We start from the raw sequence: 17,920 nt of genomic DNA, 5'->3' as shown, positions 1-17,920 counted from the left end.
TTCTTAAGCTGTGGTCTGCAGTTGCCATGGCAATCTACTTGCATCAGTCGCCATTAATATTTAAACAAACAAGCAGGCAAACGGCTCTTTAAAATATGAAACAAATTATGGGTGTTTATTCTAAAGGGTAAAGGAGGGTGCTATTAGCGAGCTGTCTGCTGCTGAAGGTTATACTGCTGGTGTCACCTGGGGGGCTTTAATTACTCTCCCTAGCCTTAATATTTGAATATATTAGAAAGTTCTTTGGCACCTACTCAGCTCTCCTCTAAGCATCTAGTAAAATGCTTCAGGCTTTGGACAAAGGCATGAAAAGCAACAGCTCTGGGCTCTGGTGGGGTCTGGGTAAGGCAGGGAGTTTCAAGGTAATTCCAAGCAAAGCAACACAGAAAGCCAGGAGCTTGGAGGAATCCAAGCAGGAGGAAGATGTGTGAGATAACTTTTGAGCAGCTTCCAGTACCTAAAGTGGCTACAGGAAATCTGGAGAGGGACATTTTACAAGGGCATGCAGTGACAGGACAAGGGGGAATGGCTTTAAGCTTATAGACGGTAGATTTGGGTGAGATATAAGGAAGAAATTCTTCCCTGTGAGGGTGGTGAGGCACTGGCACAGGCTGCCCAGAGAAGCTGTGGCTGCCCCATCCCTGGCAGTGTTCAAGGCTGGGCTGGACGGGGCTTGGAGCAGCTTGGTCTAGTGGAACATGTCCCTGCCCATGGCAGGGGCTTGGAACTGGGTGACTCTTAAGGTCCCTTCCAACTCAAACCATTCTGTGATTCTGTAACCTCAGTATTGCCTTCACAGAGGCACTGGGAGCTTCATTTCAGCAGCCTGTGGAACTTCCACCTAGCGAGTACCTGCCTCTCTGTGCCCCAGCAGGTCTGTTGCTGCCAGGGGGTTGAAGTCTCAGTCATTATCACACAAGTTTGTGCCCATCAGCCCACCTTGCTGCCCAGTGACATTTGATGATTATGAGCCAAGTCGGTGTGATGGAGCAGATCATGAGATGCTGTGTAGGAGCCGTGGTGATTGCCTGCCTGTATAATGTGGATTTTTGTTTCCTTTCAGATCTACTTAAAAGAAATTTTAAGAGAAATAGGAATCTACAACGTGAAGGGGACCCACAAAAACACATGGGAGCTGAAGCCAGAATACAGACACTACCAAGGAGAAGACAAGAGTGATTAACGATGGCATTTGCGAAGCAAGAGGGAGTTAGAGTGGTTGCACTGAGGGAACTGTGGTGGGTTTACAGACAGGACTGAACCCAGCAGTTCTGCAGGTTAAATCAAGGCAGGTGATACTTTGTTATTTCCCATAGCTTTGTTGGTTTTGTTTTTATTCTCCCAAGGGATATTTCTTGTATGTTTCTGCAAGTGTTTTGTGTTTTGACAGGAAAAAATATATTTATAGAATAAACTTGGTTTAGATTTATCTTTATTAGAAATTCTTTGAGTTCTGATCTTACTTTTTCTTGATAGCTTTGTGGATTTTCCAAGCCTCAGTGACTTTGAAGGAAACTGTGTCCTAGAAGAATCTGTAAGTTTGTGTGTTTGCATTCCAGCAGAACTAGGTTAAAACCTTCCCTTCTGCTGGGATCTGTCAGGGCTTCGTCTGCAAGGCTGCAGAGGTACACAACCCTTTGTGTGCTGTTTGGGTGGGTTGGCCATGATGCTCCTTTTGGGATCAGGCTTTAGGAAGAACAACCACAGCTGCGGTGCTCATCACAGTGTTAGACTTCATGGGAACAAATGAACACAGCTAAAAGCTCTAAAGAGAAGGCTGTTTGATAGCCAGGTCAGTGACTCCTCCAGGTGATTACTGAGAAAAAAAGTGAAATGTCTGTCTAATAAGTAAGTTCTTATCAAGGAATAGATTTCTCTTTGGTTTTAATGATGTTACATGTTTTATGTTGAAGCGTATCAATAAAAGCATTATTTTAACTTGTACCACACAATGTTCTGCATTACTGACTGAACACAAGCTCTGGCAGTGTAGGTATGATGGTTTTTATTGCTGGCTTTGCCACTGGGTTAATGTGTGTTTTTGGCAAGATGGCTTGAGGTATTTATGTCTCTGTTCCCCCATTTTCAGAATGCATATTGCAGGGGTTGTCCGTTCAGCGTCGTTTTGGGAGGGAGCAGGGAGGCAGATGGGATGGGACTAGTTCACTTGATCCTCAAAGCTTGTAAGTTTAAAAAAGAAAAAAGGCAACGAAGAGAACAGTGGAAACCCCTTGTTGGTACGCCTGTAAATGGAGCAGAAGGTGAGGTTTTACAGCACAACTTTCACATTCCCTCAGGTCCTTCAGGTATGTGCATCCCTTCAGCACATACTGATAAAACAATCGGTCTGCATGAAAAGCTAACAGTATATTACTGGTCCACTTGGAAGCAATTAAAGGTTTGGAGCAGGGTTAGATGCCTTCAGAGGTTTGTGAAACAACCTTGATCCTTATGCACAAGTCACACATTATTGCTCAATTCACTTTTCTCTGGAATTGCTTGTGTATGTATATATCTCTCCACAGGAGCACTTCCTGCTGGTGCTCAGCTTCCTGTGGCATGGAGCAGCCAGTTCCTAGAAGGTGGACTGTAGGAGGTGGACTGCTGAGAGTATTGGAGAGCAGGCCACATTCCATGGATGTATGTGTGCTTTCATAACTCATTGACTCAGATCTCCTCAGGTTCTCCAAGCAGGACACAGCTTGATAATGGCTGCAGGAGATACCTGAGCATGCCAAGAGGAACCCAGGAAGTCGGCCTTCATGTCTTGCTACGGTATGTGATGTACCCCCGAGCAACAGCCAAAGCCTGCACACACTGCTGTCCTCCTCGTGCTGTTCAAGTCCTCTGGAGACTTGCATTCACAATCATGTTGGTTGAGGACTTCGGCTTTCCATGTGCTGGGCTCCTCTGTTGGATTCATGTCCTGTTTGAGCAACTAAGGTACCTAGAAAGTCTAGGTTAGCTTCTCCCTTATGTTGCTCTTCATGTGGTCTTCTACAACCATGCAGGGCATGCAATCCTGTATAGTAATGTAATTCAGTGCTGCAGGCAAAACTGACCATGCTGTTCCAGAGGGAAAAGGCTGTCTTTAGAGGGATCCCAGCAGGATTAGCTCAGCAGGAATGTAGTTTTGGTTTTGAATTTACTGCTTCACAATTTGTGTTCAGTTGAGAGGGACCTAATCAGTCAGTGTGAAATGGCAGAAGATATAAGTGGAGTAGGTATTTTACTGATCTGCAGAGTGCCTTTGGACAGGGTAAATATGCTCTCTACTTAGGAGCAATGGAAAGTGTGCAGAGCATGCTGGGGCCTACGGGTTTTACAAAAGACTGTTTTTTTATGGGCATCATTACAAATATGGAGAGTGCTAGAAGCAAATGTGCTAGAAGTAAATGAGTTTTCAACCAAAAAGCAACAGAAGGGTTGGGGAAAACCAAGGTGCTCTGGTTTGTTTGGAGCCTTCTTTGGAGTAGCACCAGGTTTCAAGATAAAATGGGGAACAGTGAGGAAACTGTATTTCACAAATGGAACTAGGGAATGCTATACCAGGATAAACTAATAAAAGACATCCAGTGGACAGGCCAGCAACCAGGCAGCTCCTGAAGCACTCACTTACCTGCCTCCTGTGTTAATTTAAAGGCTTTCTAGCTTGTTGGGGTGTGACTGGAATTTTAGCCCCAAAAGCAGCCACTAAATCCATGTGGCACGAGGGAAGGGTACAACTGAGCCCCCATAGGTGCTGACCTAGGGACTGAAGATGCTCTCCTGTGCCAGCATCAGGACCTGTGCTGTGCGTTCAAGCACACTGCTGGTTCCTGCCTTTTGAGAGCACATAGTAAGTGTGGAGGCGGAGTTGTTAGGGGCTGTTGGCAGGTCATCATCCAGCCTGCAGCCATGCCAAGAGGTCTTGCAGCACAAACCACCCTAGACAGAAGCAGCAGGGTAAACCCACTACTGTGGGCCCCATATTCTCCCTCCTGCGGTAACTCGCGGCACTGTGGGACTGGTCCAACTTCATGCGAGGCTACAGTCATCATTTGGGGCAGCCTCATTTGGATCCAGCACTTACCAACCAACAAAACCTCTCCAGCTCTGCTCCGCTTGTTGTGCAAGGGGTCCTTAGCAAGTGCTGTTAGCAGGATAGCAGGATTGCCATCTGCCAAAAGGGAGGAGGAGGCAGCTCGTAGGCATTCAAGTCTGATTCCCCGGCCCCCACATTTGGATTAATTTAAACCCTGAACTCACAGCAGTGATGAACACTGATTCCCTGCTGGTCTTCCCATGTGCTGCTGTCTCAGTCTGCTTGTTCGTGAATATTAGTGGTCAAAACATTGGTCCACATGTGAGCCCCATAGGCAGGAGCAGAATTATCAGTGTGTTACATGCCATTAAATGAGACTAAAAGCACCAGTACTTGGCACTGGTGAGGCCGCACCTTGAGTACTGTGTTCAGTTCTGGGCCCCTCACAAGAGAGGCACTGAGGTGCTGGAGCTGGTCCAGAGAAGGGCAACGAAGCTGGTGCAGGGCCTGGATACAAGTGTGATGAGGAACAGCTGAGGGACATGGGGTGTTTGTTCTGGAGAAGAGAAGGCTCAGGGAGACCTTATCATTCTACAACTGCCTGAAAGGAGGTTGTAGTGAGGTGGCGGTTGGTCTCTTCTCCCATATGACAAATGATAGGACAAGAGGTAATGGCCTCAGGCTGTGCCAGGGAAGGTTTAGATTGGGTATTAGGAACAATTTCTTCACTGAAAGGTTGCTCAGGCATTGGAACAGGCCGCCGAGGGCAGTGGTGGAGTCACGGTCCCTCAAAGTGTTCAAAAACTGTGTAGGTGAGGCCTTTAGTGACATGGCTTGGTGGTGGACTTGGCAGTGCTGGGGTAACAGCTGGACTTGATCTTAAAGGTCTTTTCCAACCTAGGTGATTCTCCCAAATGACCATTTGTGTGATGAGAAACTTCATACTAGGCAAGCCCAGGTGGTACTGGCATGGACATGAGGTGATGTGAGGCAGCCATGACACAGCTGCCCCAGTTGAGACATTGCTAGCTGCCATGATCCCAATGGATGCTCCCTAAAATGCTTTGAGTCAGCTACGTGTTGTCTTCACCAGCTGCTCAGAGTTGGCTCCAGCTGAAGGTACCTCCTGCGTGTGTCAGCTGAGCCCACCCACATCCTCATGTCCCTGTTCCAGGATGGCATTTTCATTACTGGCTGTGTTTACTGACTCCTGACAAATCATTCTTCTCACTAACACAGTACCAGAGCTGAGCTGTTGCTCTGGGCTCACCTGGATGGTGGCTGTGCTTCCAAGAGCTGTGGATGGGTACAACCTGCCCCATTCCTCACATCAGTGGTAGGACTGGAGGACTTTCTCAGCTCTCCTAACTCAAACTGAGTGTGGGTACCAGGCTGCAGGGCCAGCCTTCTCAGGGAGTGTTTAATTATTCCCACAGGGATGACAAACTGAAATAGGAAAGGTCAAAAAAGGCTCTTTCCCAAAGAGCTCAGCACCCAGTGGGATAAGGTTCACACCTCTTGTCTGCCTCAAGGTCAAACTCGAAACCTTTTTGAGCTCACTGCATTGGAACAAAGAATTGAATGACCCGAGAGGGGCTTTCTGCTCCTGACGGTGTTACACAGCGGGGTGGGCTTCTGCAGACAACAGCCTAGTAGTTTGCAACTACAGGCAAATAAATAGAAGGGAGAAGCTGCTATAGTTGGTTTTCAATCTTGAAAGGAAGAGAATGACTGTTCCTTTTCCCCTCTATCCCATTAATTAGTTTAACCTCTGGAGCTCATTCATGAGTGTGGGATTTCTACAGGGACATGGCGCACCTCCAGGAGGCCTGGGAAGTTTCCAGCAGCTCCAAGACAGGTAACCAAGTACCAAGCACAAGAGCAACAGGCAAGGGCAAAGGCTTGATTAAAACAATGAAGGAAGTGATGGAGGGTCCTTCCTCAGCCTCCTGGGCCTGTATCTGCACCCATCCAAGTGCTTCTCCCAGCTCACTGGGGGTGAGAAATGAGACTAACCCAGCCTGGGCTTCACACATCTATGTTTCTCCTGAGAGGCTCACATAAAAGCCAGCATGGATTCCTGAAAAGCCTCCCTTTGCCACCCAGCCAAGCCTGGAAGAGGCTATTTATAGGAAGAGACTATATATAGTCCAGCAATGGGAGAGGCTGCAAGCAGCAAGGGCTGTGTCCATGCAGGGTCCACCAGCACAAGCACCCCCAGCCACATCTCCCTCCTGTGTGTCCTTCCCAAAGACTGCAGTAACCAAGGTGGCCATGAACACAAAACCCTTCTACTCATCAGCAACTTGCCTGTTCATCTTAATACTCAGGTGGGCTTATGGGGGTCTGAAGACTCTAACCCCCACAACAGATGAACTGGATGTGCTGCTAGATGGCTGCTGGGCCAGGGCAGCCCAAGCCAATGGGTAAAGGGCTGCACTGACCCCCTTTAAATGCCTTTCTGTGGGCAGCTTGACCACATGGCTGCAGGAGGCTAAGAATCATCAAACCCTGACTCAACTGGAGGGGCCAAAGGTGCCCAGCTCAGGTGCAGACACTGCTGTAAGAAGAGGAGATGAACCTCAGCCCCTGAACTAGCCTACCTATTCCAGTAGCAACAGCAGTGTTTTGCTTGCTGGGCATCCAGTGAGCAGGGAGGGAACATCAAGCTTTACATAGCCTTTTCTCAACTACTCTATTATAAAGAATTTGGGAAGTTAATCCTTAAATCCTTTCTGGACATATGATTATTTGGACATTCCCTATAAAAATCCAGCAGCTGTATTGCTTTGGCAGGGCTGCCAGCATGCGCACACCTTGCCGAAGATGGGAGGAAAGGGGCTGCACTCTGAAATGCCAGCTCTGCTTCTTTGTGCTGCTGCTGGTGGTAGTAGCAGACCAGGAACTGGCTCCCTGGATAGCAGGAGGCTGCAGAGAAACTACTGTTCAGCATTTTTCTCACCACATTCAGCCACTGCCTCATCAGTGAGGCTGGTATAGCATAAAAATAGTCTAAAAAGGGCTCTTGGGTTGCTTTTCCTTTCTGCCATAAGTAGGTGATGAATGCAGCTCTAACGGCTTGAAACACACATCAGCTATGCACATCCTCAACATCCTCCTACTCCTGCATAAGGCACTTCCAGGTCACCAGCATTTGCTGGCCCGCAGCCCTGGCCACAGCCACTTGGCTGTGATCCTTCCTTAACAGCTCTCAACTGCAACTACAACCAAAAGGCAGCCAAGGTGCAGGGGCCACAAACCAGCACAATTGTGCTCCTAGCAATGGATTTTGGGTGGTTTATGGCAGACTTCCAGGCTTGGCAAGTTTTTTTTTAACCCTTATCAAGACATTTATCTCTGAGCTAAATGAACACCGTGTTTAAATGCTGTTCTGCTGCAGGCCAGCAGCAACACAAAGATGCACTTGCTGGCTGGTGCAGGGTGAAACAGACCAGTTCACAACGGCAGCTGCATCTGGGAAAGCACAGCCTAAGGTGGAGTGGAGGCACCTCACCTGCTCCAAGCCAGCAGCAGCAGGTTTGTTCCCTACATCTATTCATGTAGGACCTTCCCTCTACAGGTTCTCCTTCCTTGTGCCAAAGCTGACGGCTGCAAAAGGCTCCAGAACTGCCACCCACCTGGTTTTAAAGCTGGCATAGAATCACAGACTGGTTTGGGTTGGAAGGGACCTTAAAGATCATTCAGTTCCAACTCCCTGCCATGGGCAGGGACACCTTCCACTAGACCAGATTGCTCAAGGTGCTGTCCAGCCTGGCCTTGAACACTGCCAGGGATGAAGTCCTTCAGTTTAGGCTGAACTGAAGCACCAGGGTAATTCCTTACGATGTGGCATTTTCATCAATTCAGTAACTCCAAAGCTGTAGCATTACAGCAGTATGAAACTTTGCCTTCTCCAATCACTTTAGCTTTTCAGTACCCAGAAAACAGCTGCATGAAATGAAGAGGCATCAGAAGAAGGGGAACTGGGTTGCAAGGAAACACACCAGCTTCGTTTCCACCTCAGAGCTGTAGCAGACTGCTGACTGTTTACCAGCCGCAGACCTCCCACTTCACAGCACACAGCAACTCCCACAAGGCATCAGATCTCAACATTCCCCCACCTTGCCTGGACAGTGGGCAGCTGCCACAGCAGCACAGCCCAGACCACACCACTGCTTGCCACCCCCGTGGTTGTCTCTGCCACCAAGGGTAGTTTAACCTGTCCTCCCTGCTGCCTGGCAGGCTTGACACCCGAGCAGTGAGACTTGTCCATTTCCCTGGGAAACTGAAGGCAGCAGTGCACTGTTGGGAAGCGCAGCCAGCAGCAAAACCACTTCTCTTGCAGCTCACTGGAGGGATGAACAAAACCACCTCCTGCACCTTAAGAGCCTCTGAACTGACTTTCCTACAAGAGGAGGAGAAAAGAGAGACTTGCCATCATATGCTCCACCCCGTAGAAAAGCATATGAGACTGTGACCTACTGGTTAGGCATGTTTGTACACACCAGTTCAACATCCCAATTAGCCAGTAGTGATGATGGCTCACAATGTGCCCTAGGCCATTCAACCCAACAGCAATGCTGTGCTCAGTATGCTTTTAAACCACCTGCTTTTCAAAGCGCCTCATCATTCGTATGCAGGTGTCACACAACTATTTGCTTCAGGCTTGTTCCCTGGGGATCCCAGCCTCACCAGTCAAGCCAGGGCAAAAGCCCTTTCCACTCCCACATGCCAGCTCCACTCAGTTTTGAATGTTTTAACTCACTGGAAATGGGAGCCAGGGATATTAGGGGTTGCATAGCAAGACCACAGGCTGCACTGCCCTGCTGACACTAACTTCACTGCGAAGCAGAAGTCTCAAACAAAGCAAGTACTTGCTCTCCTCTTCCTTTAAGGCTCACAGCTTTTGACAAAAGGTAAGAGAACATCCTGACCTGGCCCCACTAAAAACCCTCTGCAAGGAAAGAGAGTGGGCTCAGTGACTTTATTCGGCCTGTGAACCTGCCTTTCAACCCCATAGGGTGAAGGCAGAGGAGCATCATTTGACACTGCTCGGATGACACCATTACTGTACCTCAGCCAGAAGTGCAGCTGGTCCAAGCCCCCTTTTTGGGAAAGTGAAAGATATGTAAATGAAGTTCCCACACAACTAAAATAGGGAGTACATAAACTAGACAGGAACCTCTGAGATAACTAGGCCACTCTCCCCTCCCTCCTCCACAAGCAGTATCTCACTCCTCCCAGCCTGCTGCTTCATCTATCTCACCCCCTGCAGAAACCTAGCTCTGGCCAAACCTGACATACGGCAGCAAAGATGCCAAAACTCTGCTGTGGAAGCCTAAGGACTTACAGATGAACAGGTGGCAACCAGGGTCATGCCCTCCCCTTTTGGCACCTTAACCTCCTGTACCTCTGCCTCCACCACAGCAGAAAATCACAGGTGATTTGCAGCCCAAGGCAACATCCCTGGCCAACAGCACACACAGTTGTGTCATCAGCAGCAGCATAACCCCCCACTCCCATCTGGGGCTCTGCAAAGGTGTTTGTGTTCCTTTATTCAATCCAGGCTGCCACAAGGTCAGACAGGCAGAAAGCGCAAGGAACCTGTTACTGTCGCATCTCAGCAAGAACCAGAGAAGCAACTGCTGTTTGCTCCAGGTCTGTCAAACAGATGCACTTCCTAACCGGGAACACAGCAGGAACTCCAAGTTATCAACACTCAGCTAAGTCTCAAGCCCAGACACACCTGCTGTGTACAAGCCTAGGAGAGGCCCAGGCCATTCCAACATTTCTCTCACCAGTAAGTACAGAACACCCCAAAATCCTGCAGTTTGGGAGTTCTCATTAATCTGCTCCTGAACAGCTGTCAAGGAGCCAATACCACAGCCAGCCTGCATTGGAAAACCCTCTCCTCTGTTCCCAGTACCTGGGCTCAGAGGGAGTTGCTGGTGTTAAACTCCTGCTCCATCCATCCTCCTACCTTGATCCTGAAGTCACACTACAGCTGAGGACAGACTCAAACATCCTGGTGTGACAAAGCAGCTCAGCAGCAAACATTCCATTCTTGGGTTTTGTTATTAATTTGGTATCTCTTCCAGAGATAAGTCTCTGCAATCATGAAAGATGAAAGTGATCCACTCCATCGTGATGACATTTCCTGGGCTTTGCCTGATTGACCTTAGCCTGCTCTTGCACTCCGGTGCAGGTAGAAACTGTATGAAGTCTGTCGTCAAGTCATAGTGTGCTAGGACCAGGCTATGCTACTGACAGTACCAAATCCTGGAACAAACACCTTGCTGCAACCTCTCCTGCAAGTCACCCTAAGCAACACATCAGACCAAAAGCCATCACCTAGAATGGATTTAAATGAGTTTTATTTTAGACAATCTACATGACAGATGTTTGTAGGTGTTTTTTTTTTTTTTCTTTAAAACAATGCTTCCACTCCAAATCAGGGTCAAAATAAGTGAATAAAGCTCAAGATGACATCAGTCCAGTTAGACATTGCCAATTCCTGGTGTTGTGCCGATGAAGAAGAAACAGCAGCCAGCTATGAAGACGGGTGATCCAAAAACCATACTGTTTGATTTGTTACTGAAACAAGAGTAGCAAATGTTAGTTCAAGGTCACAACAGTAAGTTCCTATAACTTACTTGTGTATTCCCTAATTCAATCTGAGCTGCCACAGGCTGGCAGGCAGAAAGCGCAAGGAAGTTATTTTCGCATCATAGTGCAAACCAGAGAGCAACAGGAAAAGTGCTCATGGTCTATCAGAGGATGCTGATCATTCTTACGATCACACAGAGCAACTGGCATCAGCTGCTGAGCAAGCCAGACAGGATACTCATTCATATCCTTTTTGCTTGACACACCAAGTTTCAGGTTTCCTTTCAATTAAGAGCATATCCTAAACAAGTACTAAAGCTTACAATGTACATACTGCCTCTTACAAGAGCTATACCAAGAAGCTGTCATAGGGTTTTTTTTTTTGCCTCCCACTAGAACACCCTGCTACTAATTCTTTTACTCCGTCTTGAAGGAGATGGAGATACCCAATTTACAAATCCAAAAGGTCTGCCCAAGTAGGGAAGATGAACACAAGCTTCTGCTTTGAGGAGGCACCTTCCAGGTGACCTGGGCCTGTTCCAGAGTGCAGGACAGATATTACCTCTCCTCAGGCAGGCTGCAGGAGGTGGTGTGTCTGTTCTGGCCAATAAAAGCATTTCTTTAGTTGGGCTCATGTTAGACACTACGAGTTGGTTCATCTTTGCATGACCTGCATACCAGGAAGCCTCTAGGAGGCTTTACAGATAAATTTAGCTGGCTATAAACAGACTTCACAAGGCCACAATGATTGGGCAAAGCAAGCAGCGACCCCACACTACTGGTCTACAGCAAATTCCATGGCACTCCAAATAAGCCTAAAAATGCAAGTGTTGTTATCCAAGGACTGTTCTGCTGCAACCACATTCCAACAAAGAGTCATTAAAGATAAAGCAGACAACAGGAGATGTCTGAGCTCAAACAGCTGGAGATTCCAGACAGTAGAAGGTGAAGTACTTGATTATCACCATGTTCCCAAATTTAGGGCAATTTTTAAACACAGTTCTTGCATAACAAAAAACGGCACCAGAATAAGCAAAAGAAGAGGGAACATGATCAAGTAAGATATTTCACAATTAACACCCTGTTGTGATGCATTTCAGAGAACATTGTCTTTAAATCACATAGTTATAGCTCAGAAAGGCAATTCTTTCTTCATTTCTTAGCCATGAAGTCACCATGAATCACCGCAGTGAAACTACTTCCCATTCGGTGTAACTGAATAGCACATGAGGGAAGTCTCAGGCACTGTGTGTAACACAAAGCACCAATTAGGCTGTACTGACTTCAATCTTTAAAATTTTAGCTGGCAGCTACTGCTCAACTTTAACAAGGACACAAGAGAACAAGAGGTGCACTGAAAGAATTAATCATGTAGTTGGGCACATTCACCCAGTACTTACACATTTCTCGATTTCTAAGCCATCCTTAAAGAAAATCATATATGGGGTCACACCATCCTCACGGAAATCCAGGAGAGCCACCATACCATCTGGATTCATGTTCTCTCCTACAAAGAACTTCAAAGAAACATGTTACTGAGACATTTAATGAGCTATTACCAGGAGAAAGTGCCTTTTTACACAAGAAAGCTATAACATCTCCAAGTTCAATTTAAAACTCCCCCTCACCAGCTGCAGGGATTTCGCTTTCTGCAGCTTATCCATTTTAGTGCCACCTAAGTACCTCAGCACTCAGCACACCAGGGGGAAGGGATGCCATTCAGAGGTACCTTGACAGGCTTGAGGTGGGCCAGTGTGAACTTCATGAATTTCAACAAGGCCAAGTGCAAGATCCTGCACCTGGGTCAGGGCAACCCCAGGCACAAACACAGGCTGGGGGAGGCTGTATTGAGAAAAGCCTAAGAAGGACTTGATTGAGGGTGTTGATAAGCTCAACATGACCCAACATGCATTTGAAGCCCAAAAAGCCTCTGTATGAGGGCTGCATCAAAAGGCACGTGACCTGCAGGTCAAAGGCGGCGACTCTACCCTTCTACTCTGCTCATGTAAAACCTCTCCTGCAGTGCTGCATTCAGATCTGGGGCTCACAGCACAAGAGGGACGTGGACCTGCTCAAGCAAGTCCAGAGGAGGGCCACACAAATGATCAGAGGGCTGTAACACCTCTCCTGCGAGGACAGGCTGAGTTGGGCTTGTTCAGCCTGGAGAAGGTCTCCAGGGAGATCTCAGAGCAGCTTTCAAGTACATAGAGGGACTACAAGAAAGCCCGAGGAGGACTTTTTACAAGGCAATTTTGTGATAGGACAATGGGGAATGGCTTTAAACTGAAAGAGGGTAGAACTAATTAGATATTAGGAATACATTCTTCACTGTAAGGGTGATCAAGGCAGTAGAACATGTTGCCAAGAGAAGCTGTGGTTGCCCCCCATCCCTGGTAGTGTTCAAGGCCAGGTTGGACAGGGGTTGGAGCAACCTGTTCTAGGGGAAGGTGCCCCTCCCCATGGCAGGCAGGTTGGAGCTAGATGATTTTTAAGCACCCTTCTAACCCAAACATTCTACCATTCTGTAGTTTTACCACACTGCTATGAAGAGCGGAGTAAGACACAGCAGGTGCCAAAATTATCCATCTTTCAAGTCTTAAAACTCCACAGCTCCCAAATGGTGCTAGCTACAAATGTAGTTCTCTACAAGCACTGCAAACTGAAATGAGATACCCAAACACCCCAAGAAATTTCTATGCTATTTCTTTTCTCTGACTCTGAGAGTCTCTAATACCCCCAGAGAAGGGCAAGTTACATGTCCTGACTCCCAGAGCCCTCAAAATTCTCAACAAGCTAGTTGAGCCAATGAACCAACCACAGCTTGTATCACTGCCACACTACTGTAGGGAGACGTAAGTTTCATTACCTGGTAGTTTTTGAAATTCGCAAGGATGTGTTTGATTTGTTCTGCAGCCCCTGTCATGAAAGGCTTTACTCTCTCTGGCTTGTGTTCCTCAAGTCTGGCTTTGATTCTGGAAAAGAAAAAGATCTGAAAACATGTTCTATCTTAATAACACCACTGAGCAGCATCACATCATAGCAGAAAGAGTTGTTAGCAGTCAAACTGCCTGATTTAGCTGCTTTTCCCACTCCCAAAGCCCCAAAAATTTTAACTTAACTTTGCTAGTCAATTAGCAGAACAGTGCCTGCCACTTGTGTATCAAGTTCATTTTAACTTCCAAGCTAATAGTAGACAAAAAAATAGCAAATCATTTTCACAGCACAAACAGTACTCTCTCTCAGCATCACAGTCTTTTCTCCTTTAGTACTAACCCACCGAACCATGAGCAACAGAAGTTACACCTTGAATTAGAAAAGTTCCATTCACACATTACTTATGGGCATTTAAACTGCCAAGTTACAAATACTTCAGGAAGCTTTTCTTCACCACCTCACCCCCTTCCACATGAACATCTGGTATAGATAAATCCAAAAGAAAACGGTAAGGTTACAAACATTCAAAGCATATGACAGGTCCTGTATATCAGCCAAGATAAACTCGGCTATTCCACTATCAATTCTTTATAGAGTTCCAGTTTTGCCAAGTATTAAGACATCATTCAAGTTCACAGCCAGTTTGGTACCTGTATCAGAACTAATACCTACTATAGGGACAAAGTTCACCACTGTTTTCAAAATCGCAGCAACCTAAAACTACCGCAATCCCACTTAAAGAAAAAGCCTGCTGACACTTACGCTTTCATGTAATCCTTGATGTACTTCTTGTAGGATTCTTTTGTAAAGCTGGTTTCTTGCAGGTGGTGGTTTATCACTATATCAACACCAGTTATGACCGTGGCTTCTGTTCCATCTCCCTCAGGACCTTCAGCAGAGGCATTGCCACCAATTAGAGAGTCATCAATTTGACCCTCTGTCCTGGTGACCATCTAGATTTAGAGACATCAAAAAACTTAACGGCTCTGCAAAAATCTTAATGCTACCGCTCTTACACATCTATGACCTGACAGCAGGGCATGACTTCAGAGCCACAGTTAAATGCAAGGAGCCTGACTGCAGCCCAAGCACAGGCTTTTTAAGCCAGGCTCCTCTCTCAGCACCTGACAATCACTACAGCACCAGTACTGAACTTTCACACAGCACCCGTGGTAGCAGCCGTCTCCGTCCCAGCCACAGGCACCAGGCCGTGCCGTGCTCCCCCCTCTACGGCCCCTCGCAGGGAAGCCAATCCCTCTCCCCAGCCCGGCTCTGAGTCACCGCGGCGAGGCCTGCCTTCCCTCCCCGCCATAGTCCCTTCCTGAGGTGGACAAGCTACTCACCTTCCCCTCCACTTCCAGGCACAGGCCGTTCGCCACCTCCCGGATCTTGTAGATGTCCGAGAACATCTCGTCCTCTGCGGGGGGACGGACACACACAGGCGGGCGCCGCCGCGTAAGCCTCCGCCCTTCGCGTCCCCTCAGCTACCTCCCCTCACCGCCCTTCCGGGCCCCGCTCCGGCTGCCCGTCACCCCCACCCAGACCCAGCGCTCCAGCCCGGGCAGCGCTGCCTCGGCCCGGACTGTACGTTACCCCCCCCAACCCCGGCGCGGCTACCCGCACTGCACATGCGCGGCACCGCCAGGCCCAGCAGCCGGGCGCAGGCCGCGGCCGGCCGCTTCCCCCCTCCTGCCAAAGCAACCTCCCGCCCGGCCGGCCCTCCCGGCACCCTCCCCGGCGCGGGGCCGCCGCCCTTACGGCTAATGCAGTCCCGGTAGATGATCATGGCGGCGGCAGGCGCGGCGGCGCGGTCTCTGCGCAGCGACCCGAGAGCGGGCGGGAGCGCGGCGGAAAGGGCCGAGTCAGCGCCTGCCGCAGCTCATATAGCGGGCACGGCACGGCGCGTCACCGCGCACGCGCGCTCCGCCAGCCCCGCCCCGCCCCGCCCCGCCCCTCGCGGCGCCCCCGCGCGGCTGTTTGAGGGGGGGGCGGTTGGTGGCCGTGGTGGGGCTGTTGGGGCGGCTCGCGGGGTGTGGGGGCAGTGTGTGATGGGGGGGGTTCCCGAGCTAGAGCCGTGCCGGCGGGACAGGGGAGCTGCAGTGGAAGGTCAGCCCCTCTTTGCCCTCAGGTGAGGCCGGGCTGTCGCTGTAGTGGGGCTGTGTTCCTTGAGTGGCAGATCTGCCAGGGCGCTGTACCCTGCTTCCTCTTTCTGAGTGCTCCACTGACCTGGGCATGAATCACAGAATCAGCTAGGTTGGAAAAGACCTTTAAGAACATCAAGTCCAACTGTTACCCCAGGACTGCCAAGGCCACCACTAAACCATGTCACTAAGGGCCTAGTCTGCATGGTTTGTGAGCACTTAAAGGGATGGTGAATTTACCGCTGCCCGGAGCACCCTGTTCACATGCCTGACCTGAAAAATTCAGTGAAGAATTTTCTCCTAATCTCCAATCTTAAACCTCCTCTGGTGCAACTTGAGGCCATTACCTCTTGTCCTGTCGCTTGTTACTTGGGAAAAGAGACCAGCCATCTCCTCCCTCCATCCTTTCAGGTAGCTGTAAAGAGCAACAAGGTCCCCTCTGAGACTTCTCCAGACTAAACCTCCCCAGTTCCCTCAGCTGTTCCCCATCATACTTGGGCTCCAGACCCTTCATCAGCTTTGTTGCCCTTCTCTGGATCTGCACCAGCACCTCAATGTCTTTCTTGCGGTGAGAACTGAACACAGGGTTCAAGGTGCAGCCTCAGCAGTGCTGGGTACAGGGGATGATCCCTGCTGGCTCTTCAGCTCTGTCATAAGCTCAGTTTTGAAGCAGAACAACTCTGAGCCTTTCCCAGACACCTGGAGAAGAGCTGCTGTGAGTTGCCCGCAGAGCTGGGGGTGGCACAGTGTCATCACCACTTACGTATTTCAATATGGCATTTCTTAAAATGGGTAAGACAGGTGATGTTTGGAAAACCCTGTGATGCTCCCTCTGTTCACAGCGTGATGAGGTGTGTATCGGCTGGCCTGACTGCCTTCTCCTGTGGCCTCCAGCGTCTGTAATGACTTAACTGCAGTGGGGCTGCCCTCACTGCTGAGGAGCTCGACACCTTGTGAGGGTTGTGACAGGTACTAAATGCCGTGCCTTCTCCAAATAAATGATATATTTTTAATAGGCAAATAATTAAGAAGTTGTTAGACTCTTCCTGTTATTACTGCCTCAGACTAATCAAGTTGGGTATGTTTGGAGACACCACTTGTATGCTTGTGAAAGGACTGGTTGGGACAGGTATATTTGTCCTTATTTTTGCAAAGATAGACTCATAGAATGGTTTGAGTTGGAAAGGACTTTAAAGATAATCCATTTCCAACCTGCCTGCCACAGGCAGTGACACCTTCCACTAGATCATTTTGCTCAGAGCCCCGTCCAACCTAACCTTGAACACTTCCAGGGATGAGGCATCCACAGTTCCTTTGGGCAACCTGTGCCAGTGCCTCACCACCCTCACAGTGAAGAAACTTCACTTATTTGCAACTACTCAAAAATAAGAGAGATTAAGCCCAGCAGTCAGGGTCAAGATGAAAGGCAGAAGCACAGTAATACCTAGGCCTCTTTTCCTCCACTTGCACATACTTCACTACAGCAGCCTGACACAATTGAAATAAATGTAGACCTCCCTTGAACCCTTATTCCTAGGGGACATGAGAAAATACTTTCAAAAGACATTATGGGACCTAAAATGCTTAATGCTTCTAATGATCCTCGACTTGACAGAGACACTAGGGCACAGGCTACAATTCCCTGTCCCTCATCTTCCTCAGGCAGTAAATTACTCTAGGCTTTCTTTGTGATCGCCTTTTATCTCCTCCTCCCCTGCTATCTCTTCCTTTGCTCCAGATATCAGTGCCCCCCCCCCTTTTTTTTTTTCAAGATGGTCTAGCTGCTTACATAATCTTGATTAAATTTATCAGTCATTCTCTGCTGGTTTTCACCTTCAAGAAATACATTCCCCTACTGTTGCTATCTCAGACCTGAAGAAGGGACTTCTGCTCAAAAGCTTATCTGTTTTTTCGCTAGTAGCAGCTGGCTTGATAAGAGATAGCCCCTCCTTATACAAACCACACATCTTTAGCAGTGGGTTGAGTGACAGGGGAACATTTGGCTCCTTCTCATAGCGTAATATGCAGCTAAAAACATCCAGTTAGTAGGTGTGCTTCAGTTTGGTTTTCATTTGAAGAGATTGTTCTAGAAAAAGGGATCCCCTATAGTATCGAAACCTCTTACAAATTCAGCAGTTGGCCCTGTCTACTGGAGTCAGGGTAGAAACCCTTTGCACAAGTGCTGAGATAGATGGACCTTCAGGTCGCTTTTCCT

At 48.4% G+C, this 17,920-nt stretch overlaps 2 protein-coding genes and 2 non-coding genes across 5 annotated transcripts in view; 1 reads left to right on the top strand and 3 right to left on the bottom strand.

The window, feature by feature from the left end:
- GTF2F2 (general transcription factor IIF subunit 2) overlaps nucleotides 1–1,938 on the top strand; it is a 93,236-nt gene extending 91,298 nt beyond the window's left edge. For both annotated transcript variants that reach the window (XM_061369922.1, XM_061369921.1), the window contains one exon: nucleotides 1,064–1,938. In XM_061369922.1, the coding sequence (XP_061225906.1) occupies nucleotides 1,064–1,183 (120 nt within the window). In that variant the 3' untranslated portion in view covers nucleotides 1,184–1,938. The remainder of the gene's footprint in view (nucleotides 1–1,063) is intronic.
- Nucleotides 1,939–9,565: 7,627 nt separating this feature from the next.
- Nucleotides 9,566–9,701, bottom strand: LOC133221216 (small nucleolar RNA SNORA31). Its single transcript, XR_009727936.1, has one exon. It is a non-coding gene; the product is annotated as a small nucleolar RNA SNORA31 (small nucleolar RNA).
- A 680-nt stretch (nucleotides 9,702–10,381) lies between these two features.
- On the bottom strand, nucleotides 10,382–15,481 carry TPT1 (tumor protein, translationally-controlled 1). Its single transcript, XM_061369925.1, has 6 exons — nucleotides 15,323–15,481; nucleotides 14,908–14,981; nucleotides 14,327–14,517; nucleotides 13,497–13,602; nucleotides 12,031–12,147; nucleotides 10,382–10,618 (listed from the first exon to the last, which is right to left on the bottom strand). Exons 1-6 carry the CDS (start codon nucleotides 15,348–15,350, stop codon nucleotides 10,616–10,618), a joined length of 519 nt encoding a protein of 172 aa, XP_061225909.1. The 5' UTR covers nucleotides 15,351–15,481; the 3' UTR covers nucleotides 10,382–10,615.
- LOC133221215 (small nucleolar RNA SNORA31) lies at nucleotides 10,678–10,807 on the bottom strand. Its single transcript, XR_009727935.1, has one exon. It is a non-coding gene; the product is annotated as a small nucleolar RNA SNORA31 (small nucleolar RNA).
- Nucleotides 15,482–17,920: the final 2,439 nt, after the last annotated feature.

The sequence above is a fragment of the Neopsephotus bourkii genome, unplaced genomic scaffold (genome assembly GCF_033783945.1).
Source record: "Neopsephotus bourkii isolate Nb327-2 ecotype Australia unplaced genomic scaffold, CSIRO-AGI_Nbou_v1 NB_1520, whole genome shotgun sequence".
Classification (NCBI taxonomy): domain Eukaryota; kingdom Metazoa; phylum Chordata; class Aves; order Psittaciformes; family Psittacidae; genus Neopsephotus; species Neopsephotus bourkii.
The sequence above is the reverse complement of the archived record's forward strand: the minus strand, read 5'-3'. Positions and strand labels throughout refer to the sequence as shown.

Coding starts and splice junctions, on each gene's coding strand:
- TPT1 (XM_061369925.1), bottom strand. CDS start 15,350: ATGATCATCTACCGGGACTGCATTAGCC. Junction 13,603..14,326: donor ATCAAGGATTACATGAAAGC/GTAAGTGTCAGC, acceptor TTTCTTTTCCAG/AATCAAAGCCAGACTTGAGG. Junction 12,148..13,496: donor CGAATTTCAAAAACTACCAG/GTAATGAAACTT, acceptor GTTTCTTTGAAG/TTCTTTGTAGGAGAGAACAT.